Raw genomic sequence first — 9,077 nt, forward strand, 5'->3', positions numbered from 1 at the left:
TGTGGTGGGGCCATTGGCAATAATGGAAAAGTTGTAGGAAGGAAGAGGTCATCATCACATCATCGCACCACCAACTCTTTGTGTCGCACTCTCACAAGAGAGAGTGGTCACGAGAAAGAGTTGTCGTATGGATAGGTAGGCATAGCAATGGTTCGGTAAGGCTGAATTAGAAATGCCAAAAGCTTGGTAAAATGTTAAATAATACATCAAAACACAAACGGATGCAGAGAGAGAGAGAGAGAGAGAGAGAGAGAGAGAGAAGAGGGGGGAGGGAGAGAGGGGGCAGGCTAGCGTTTTACGTAACGCAGGAGTGGGGGGAGATTCAGTGATTCTATTCGATGCGCACGAGGTCCCCTCGCAGCGCGAAAGTATCTTGACTGCGGATTGCGTGCCTCTTTTCTGATGAGAAAGAAGCGCACTCAAGCCGGTTCGGTGGAGCAGCAGCAAACAGAAAACGCTATGATATAGAGGTAGCTCACAGGTAGAGTGCGCGAGAGACAAGGACGGTCGACTCTCCGAGAGAGAGAGAGAGAGAGAGAGAGAGAGAGAGAGAGAGAGGTGGCAATTGGTTGCAGAGGACGGAAGAGAGGAAGGAGAGAGAGAGAGAGAGAGAGGGGTAACACTCCAGCTCTTTTGAGGCTTCATGTGTTCTCGATGCAGCTGGATTCTCATGCGGCATATTAAAGCTGAAGCATTACGCAGATAATTCACACAATTGTTGGGGGTGGGGCAAGTGAGAGAGAGAGAGAAGAGGGGGGGGATCTCTGCTTGAGGGAAATCGGGACCCAGGACTCTCACCAGACGAGCCTGCGTTGTACTTTCTGAAGGTATCGATAGTGTGGACCATGCAATATAGCCTATTATGCGATAATGTGAGTTCCTTTGCAGAGCCCTCCTTGTAGGCTGGTTGGAATTTGGGCTCACCAGGCGGGCCTCTAGCTAGTCCTGGAGTCTCAAGCTCTGCACAGGCCGCGCTCTGCAGAATATACTCCCCCCTCTGCGCCCTGTGTTCTTGTCACCTTCCCCAAACCTCCAAAGTACACACGCGCCGCATGCACAGCTCCTTATCTAGTCCTTTCCTGCTTTGCATTCCCGAACACGGCACCACCTGTCTTCAAGCGCCCGGACACTCGCTCCACACATTTTTAGCTCGGGCCTGTACGTCCGCCCATTTCTCATGCTCCCTCTTCTGCATCATGCAGCAGCTGCCTCTTCTTGCTCTGCTCACTGCTGCTGATCTCCCCTCTCTCTCCACCTCCCCTCCCGTCCCCGTCTTCCTCCCCTCCCCCCCTCTCCTCTCCCCCTCGCTTCTCCCCACCCTCCCACTCCCTCCTCCCCCCTTCCCTTCCATCTCCTTCTCCTCCCCTCCCCCCCTCCCCACCTCCCCATTCGACCCACTCGCTGCCTCCTTCCGCCCCAGCATTGCTGTCATCATTGGCGTCCTCACCACCATGTTCTCCCTCACCTTTCTCCTCCTCCTCTATGCCAAGCATTGTAAGCGGCATGGCCTGGGTGTCTACGATCGAACTGATCTTTCCCTCGGTGCAGCTAGCCCTGCCCCTCCTCCACCCCTCATCCATGGAAGAGATTCCGGTGTCGATCGCGCCATCATTGATATCCTCCCCACTTTCTCCTTTGCATCACTCCATGGGCTCAAGGAAGGACTTGAGTGTGCAGTCTGCCTCTCTCGCTTTGACATCCATGATATCCTCCGTCTTCTTCCCAAATGCAAGCATGCTTTTCATCTTGAGTGCGTTGATACATGGCTTAGCAACCACTCCACCTGCCCTTTATGCAGAAACAGAGTTGAGGCCCATGACGTATTCATTGTGGAGGACTTTTCAGCTGGAGTCAAGTGCAATATGGATGAACCTGCCCGAAATTCCAGTGCGAGGAGGCCATCGTCGGTCGGGCGCAGTTCAAATGCTGAAGCCTCAGCAGGAATTGACAGGGCATTTCAGGTTTATGTGCAAAGAGAAACGGAAAATTCGAGACTGCAACCAAGTGTGGATGATGCCAAAACCAACTGCACGAGTAAGAAAATTAGCTTATGGAAGTCTAGCAGTAGAAAATTGAAGCACGGGAATGTACCTTTTGATCATCAGGAGTTCACGAAACGCTTTGGGCATCGCATCATCATCGCAGATGCGCTTTCTCAACGTCGGTGGAGTGACTTTCTACCATTGGATGCACTTTTTCTGAGCTCTCAACTCCATGTGGGTGGACAGGGATCACTTGAAAGTAAGGATGTGGGTATAAGTATGGCAGCTGTCAGGACATCGACATCATCAGCATTTGCTCGCTCTTCATCAACTAAGCCTGATAACAACATTCAAGCATTGGAAGGTCATGACTCAGATGCCAACAACCTTCAGCAACCATCTCGCCGCTCCTCGGCCGCGGATATGTGCTCACATCCATCCAGCTCAAGAACACAGGAAATTTTTTTATCCCGGCTGTCAGCCTCAAGGAAGGAGGCACCTGTGTCGTCAAGCTCGAGCGACATGGATGTACCGCCAAGGCTGTCAAGCTCGAAAATTCAGGAGATATTCATGTCTCGCCTATCAGCATCTCGGAAGGCAGAAACAGGGCTTTTGAATTCGAGCGATAGGGATGTCGAGGTTGCGGAGGATGCCAAATGTGGCAAGGAGGATGCAAAATGGGAGGAAAAGCAATCCGTGTTCGACAGGCAGGTAAGCTTACTGCGGCGAGCATTTGCAGTGGGGAGGGAGAATCCCAGCAGCAGTTTGCAAATGCCGGCCTATCGGAGGTCGGTGTCGGAGGTTTCGGGCATCAAGAGGTATGCCGAGTCTGGCAAGAATACAGCTCTGTCTGCTGATGAAGAGGCCACGCAGTGGTTCTCCATAGCCAGAAGAACTCTAAGTTGGATTATGGGCGGGGGCAAGGACCGCCCATTTCTCGGTCATCCAGGCTAGGGCTAATCAGGGTCCTTCTTCTCAAAGCTTTTGGTGACCATCACATCATAAGTTTGTGTCACAAGTTCTGTGTACATAAGGCATGATTACTTGGGAGGCCCATCGTCTCCTTCAACGGTTCAACTTCAACCTCATGGACCAGCTCCCAACTGTGTGAGTTTTGTCAGTTTTGCTTGGAAGAGCATCCAATGAGATGACATCCATTTGTACACGTGATTGGTCTTGACGTGCATGCTGTCCAGTGCATGTAAAACAAGCTCAGGGACTCACGCAAGAACCAAAGTATAATGCAGTGTTGCAGTGTTGTGACTTTGTGAGAATATGCTGTTGACTTTTACATGCAATATCGTCCTAGGTGTTTTAGCGGTGTTTAGCATACAAGGCATTGTTTGACCCCTCCAAGTTTTGGCGGAGTTTAGGTGGGGAAGGCAAGGTTCACGCTGCCAGTCCCTGCGAAAAGCTAGGATGCCTACTTACCCGGGGTTAACCCTAGCTTGTGCGAAAGGCCTCTTAGCCATAAAGTGTAAGAGGCCATTCTTCTCTATAATTCTAATTACTCGCTCACGCGACCCACGTTCGGCGGGTCTCGCTCGCTCGCTCTTACCAACGGTACACGCGCGCGTGTGTGTGTGTGTGTCTTTATGCACTCCCCATGATACACACACAGAAATAGGTTGGCCAATTTGGGATTGTTCCCAAGGAGGATAAGGGCACCTTCAAGATGCAAGTGTATCTGATTACATCTGAAGAGGCACCCTTGCTTCGTGTCCGCCTAAGCAGCCCAAAGCTTTTTGAACCTATCAAAGTTGGGTATATCCCACAGTCATTGCATTCCAAGAGACGACATCGTGGAGAGGAAGCTCCTCAGGCACTTTTTGTGCTTTATGAAGCGCACCACATTTGGCATACATGTCGACCAAGGCAGTGCCAAACACAACGTTTTCTTTCAACAACCCTTGGAATTCTTTTGCCCATATTAGCATCTTTTGTAATGCCACATGCCTTTAAGGTGCAATTGTACGCGATTGCATTTGGAGAGGTGCCCTCTCTTTGCATCTGCTAAAAACAACCCAGAGCTTCCCAAACCCGACCCTTGCCTTCAAGATGCAAGCATATGGGATTGCATCTAAAGAGACACCCTTGCTTTGCATTTGCCGAAAATAGCCTAGAGCTTCTAGGCCCACATTTGGCATACATGTCAACCAAGGCAATGCAAAGCACGACTCTCTTTCAACAGCCCCTGAATTATTTTGCCATATTAGGATCTTGTGTAATGCCACACGCAGTCAAGGTGCAAGTGTAGGTGATTGCGTTTGGAGAGATGCCTTCTCTCTGCATTTGTTCAAAATAACCCAGAGCTTCTTGTAGGTTTATACGATTGCATCTGGAGAGACACCCTCTCTTTGCATCTACCGAAAATAGCGAAGAGCTTCTTGGTCCTATGCAAGTTGGTGCACCTTAGCCCTTGGCCTTAATTAGGGGGTGACAAGCTACATGGTGGAGTGAGTTATGCTAGTGGAAGGTTGCTCAGGTGTGGTGGCCGCTCGGGGGATTCACCATGGAAAATTTTCCGCACCACGTAAGTGCAAATAAGGGAGGGGTAATCATATTTATTGGGGGGGGGGGGGGGGGGGGAGAGAGAAGTGAGAAAAGGGAAAAATGAGAGGAAGTTTTTGTGTTTCAAAATCATGGCTTTCCAAAAGAGTCTTCCCTCGAACTTGTGAGTCGATAGCTACAAAGATACCTGCAAGAACTAAAAGTGCTTTGTATCGATTTCTTGTTTTGTGATTATAGTTCATTTGTTGAGGGATGAAATCTATAAAGAGTTTGTATAGATGCAAATTTACACGGAGAACCTAGCACAACTTTATAGCTATGTTTTTTGAGTAGTTTAGATGGGTTAGAATTGGACGAGTAGCTAGAGTTCATGCTGAACGGGCACATAGTTTGAAAGTCAAACTAAGACACATTGAAGATACATCTAGTCATCAATAGAAGTGGTTCCTTAATACATTGCCAGTCACTATGCTACACGCTCTTTGACTAGTTTTACTTAGTTAGATCATTTGAGACCTAAATTTTACATGTAAGATAGGGGTATGGTAATTTTCTACATTGATTGTCGTATAAGCGTAGAAAGGGGGGTCATATTTCTTGATATAAGTCGTATGTAGGTGTTTTATTGAAGTTGTTCGCTCGCAGGTGGCGTCTCTTTTCGTATATAAAGTGAATCCCCCGAGGATGGCCGCCAATTGGATGCTAGGGTGGTGTGCACTGCCAAGAAATATATCCACTGAGGTGGGTAGCAATTGCGAGAAAGCAAGACAATAAAAAGAAGAAAGGCCTCGTGTAGCACCAGGGACAAAGCATTGAGGCTTGCAAGAGCGCCCACACATGTGATAGGGAAGCAATGTCAATAGGCCTTGCAAAGCTCTCTCTCTCTCTCTCTCTCTCTCTCTCTCTCTCTCTCTCTCTTTCTCATAGCTATATTTTAGGTTGACTCTTCAGCTCCCTCTTCTAGGGTGCCCAGGGAGCTTGTTCAACTCTCAAGTCTCCCCATCACCGGCCCAGGTTATGCAAGATGCCAAAATGGTACTTCCGTCCTGCAAACCTCCTCCCCGCACCACATGGTAACCTTGAAAAGGGCTTGAATATCCTTCTCTTCAATGACTTTTTTGCATCATCTCACTGGTTGTATGATTTTTATTTTTGGTTTATCTTTGGATTGCCGGAATAGTGACTCCCATAATAGAGTAGAAAGATATATAGATATATAGATGATACTAGCAATTTAGAATCGTCCATTCAGTGTAATAAAAAAGATGTTCATCAACGTACAATAATGCAAGCTTGAGCATTGGCAAAAAGGTGAGATGGATATATTGAAATGTGGGCACAGATGCAAGGATTTGCAAGCAAAAGTAGTCCACTCCATTGCCTTTACTGCAATCAGTGAGTAATCATTTACATTAGATGATGCATTTGGCGATGCAATAGTATGCCTTCATGTAAGCTCTCTCTTCTGTCTCATACTTGCCTACCATCGCTAATTAAGGTGCATCTCTCTCTCTCTCTCTCTCTCTCTCTCTCTCTCTCTCTCTCTCTCTCTCTCTCTCTCTCTCCACACTTTTCATTGGCTCTATACTACATGGGCTCACATCTGCTCCTACAATTTGCAGCTTCCTTTGAATTGATTATATAGTATAATTAGCTACCAAATCTCTCTCTCTCTCTCTCTCTCTCTCTCTCTCTCTCTCTCTCTCTCTCTCTCTCTCATATCTGCAGTCCCTTTGTCCCTGTCTCATGAGCATTGTCGCCTATGTTGCAATCTCCCCAAATTCCCAATGCTCTGATTTGATCCCGACGGCAGCACCCCTCTCCCTCTCTTTCTCTCTATCACATGTTGTCTTGTGTCGTGTTCACCGAGATGCAGGGAACACTTCCCTAAAACAGGAGGTGTTGACACGTGTCGGGGGGGAGGGGGCACCAAAATCCCTTTTCCCATTATATAAATATAGATATATAGTATAGAGTTTGGATGTACATATGTGGTAGTGTATCCTACTTAGTAGTAGGTTGGGTGCATGAAAGCGGTTTGTCCCACCTTTGGTCGAAAAGAAGCAAGGACTAGCCACCCACTAGCCCTCCAAAAAGAAAAACCTGAGCCAAACGTGGCATTAGTCCCCTGTCCACCCCCAAATGGGGATGGTCAATGGCAGCAAAATCAAGCGAAGAGCTCTACAAAGTCTTCATCGATGAGCAATTGTCCTTTTCTAGCCATTAACTCTTGCAAATTTGTAGCTAAGCTCCATGAACAATGGGAGCAATCAATATTGATGCATGTGTAGGATAAAACCCCAATTTAGCAACCTTTAAGAGAGGGTCGGCGGGTGGATTTCTTCTTTGAAGCAGATAATTGCAAACTTTCTAGCCGGAAAGGCAGCTAGGACAAAGGACTATTTGCTGCAAATGTTTGAGCTGCGATGGGGCTTCAACGAAAAAAATTACAAGGATAAAGTTGGGGTCCATTAACAAGTCGACCAAGAGGTATTTGGGAATGAAGGCAACACATGGGCTACAAGGCACAAAGTTGTAGCCAATAAGAGTTCAAGGTGCAACTTGTAATCATACCACCACCAAAGTTTATTCTTGTCCAAAAAATGTTGCTTTAATAATATATCTTTAAGGGGGCCCGTCCCATTATTGGTCCACTTCCCCTATAAGGAAGGCAATTTAGTGGTTGCCCATATTTATCTTGCTCTATTGGTCATTGGAGGACTTAGTCCATCCTCCAAATGTGTGTGTGTGTGTGTGTGTTGAAGGGGATCGGGGAGCACCACAGACAGAGAGTGAGAGAGAGAGAAGGAGACACATGACACACAGATATGGGTGGGGAGACTCAATAGAGTGAGCAGCCCCCTATACACTTATGCTATGTATAAGGTATACAAGTCAGTGGGCGCCCAGACTCTGGGCGGCCGGGCAAGGCATTGAAGGGGATCGGGGAGCACCACAGACAGAGAGTGAGAGAGAGAGAAGGAGACACACGACACACAGATATGGGTGGGGAGACTCAATAGAGTGAGCAGTCCCCGATACAGTTATGCTATGTATAAGGTATACAAGTCAGTGGACGCCCAGACTCTGGGCGGTGGGGCAAGGCACAGACACCTATATCCCAACAACCTCCCACTTAAAGACGACTGTGCCTTTAAGCAAGGGAACCTAGTCTAAAGACTACAAAAGGTGAGAGAAAACCGCTCTCAACCGATGCCCACTAGCTGGCTGTGATCGTGTGCATCCGGCTGTCCTGCTCCCGTGTAAGTCCATACACCACTAGACGTACCGCACACGTACTGCAAGTATGTATGCAATACCTGCATATCTCCCTCGTACACTATGCCATCATCAGTCAACAAACGACTGACAACCCCAACTGCAAATACTCCCACTACAGCTGCGATATCCGATCTCAAGATCAACATCTCATACATGAGACCACCGAATGTCGATGCAATGCTAGCGGGCCCTGCTAGCTCTACGGAGCATGCATCAACATATATATCCCTGGCAATAGGCATCTCTGACTGACAAGGCGTGTCAGCCACATGCATCTCCTGACTATCCACAAAAGACGCATCAACCTGTTGTGCAACCTCAGAGCAAACTAGCTGCTCTAGGTGTCTGCTGGAAGACATATCCTGCACAACTATATCCCCATGCTCACTGTCGAGCATAGAAAGGAATGATTGCATAATCGCTGACATTGCAATCTCCTCTGCAATCATCCACTGCAAACATGACCACTCAATCTGTTGTGACTCACTAGAGCTCTCATGCTCTAACTCCGTATGCATAGACTCTTGCACAACGTCCTCCTATCGTGACTCACTAGAGCAAGACCGCTCTACCTGTCTATCCTGCATAGAAGTATCTCGCACAACTGACTCTCTGCTTTGCTCAGTCACTAGCAAAGCATGCATGTCTGACTCTGTCACCTCTCTGTGTGACTGCTCAAGTCGTGCCCCAACTGTGTGCACAACGAGCTCACTACTCTGCACTCCATGCAAAGCATCCTGCAACCCATAAGCAAAAGAGACTCTCCTGCTCTCTCGCTCTCTACCTGGCTGCGTGATCACAGAGACAACACCGTCTCTCGCGTGATCCACGTGCAACGGGTAACCTGTACCACTCCTAGCACCTCTCACAATCACTAGCGAACCCAAATGCATCACAAAATCTCGCTCTCGTAACGAAATCTGACATCCACAATCTCTAAGCTGACCAATCGAGATCAAACTCACTGTCAAATCTGGTACATAGCGCACATGTCGTAACAAGTAAGATGCACCACTCGGTAATGACAGTCTCACATCTCCTGCACCTGCTATCGCATGCACCGATCCATCGGTCAAACGTACACTGCCAAGCATCCCGCTAGAATAGCTACAAAACCATTCACGATGCGGCGTGACATGAAACATAGCATCTGCGTCTAGCAACCACTGCGAAGGGAGTGCACTATCCACATGTATAGCATCTCGTGCATAGCTCGAGGTAAAAGTGACATCCCCGTCACTGGTATACTCCGACACTACATCTGCATCAACTGTCAAAGCAACTGAGTCCATGGCATCACTA

General features: G+C 48.0%; 1 protein-coding gene across 1 annotated transcript; it reads left to right on the forward strand.

Moving 5' to 3' along the window:
• Positions 1-293: 293 nt before the first annotated feature.
• LOC147437212 (uncharacterized) lies at positions 294-3,256 on the forward strand. The gene has a single exon (XM_086486806.1). It carries the CDS (start codon positions 1,053-1,055, stop codon positions 2,934-2,936), a length of 1,884 nt encoding a protein of 627 aa, XP_086342932.1. The 5' UTR covers positions 294-1,052; the 3' UTR covers positions 2,937-3,256.
• The last annotated feature ends 5,821 nt before the right edge of the window (positions 3,257-9,077 follow it).

This window comes from Adiantum capillus-veneris, chromosome 17 (genome assembly GCF_014529385.1).
Source record: "Adiantum capillus-veneris isolate H3 chromosome 17, ASM1452938v2, whole genome shotgun sequence".
Classification (NCBI taxonomy): domain Eukaryota; kingdom Viridiplantae; phylum Streptophyta; class Polypodiopsida; order Polypodiales; family Pteridaceae; genus Adiantum; species Adiantum capillus-veneris.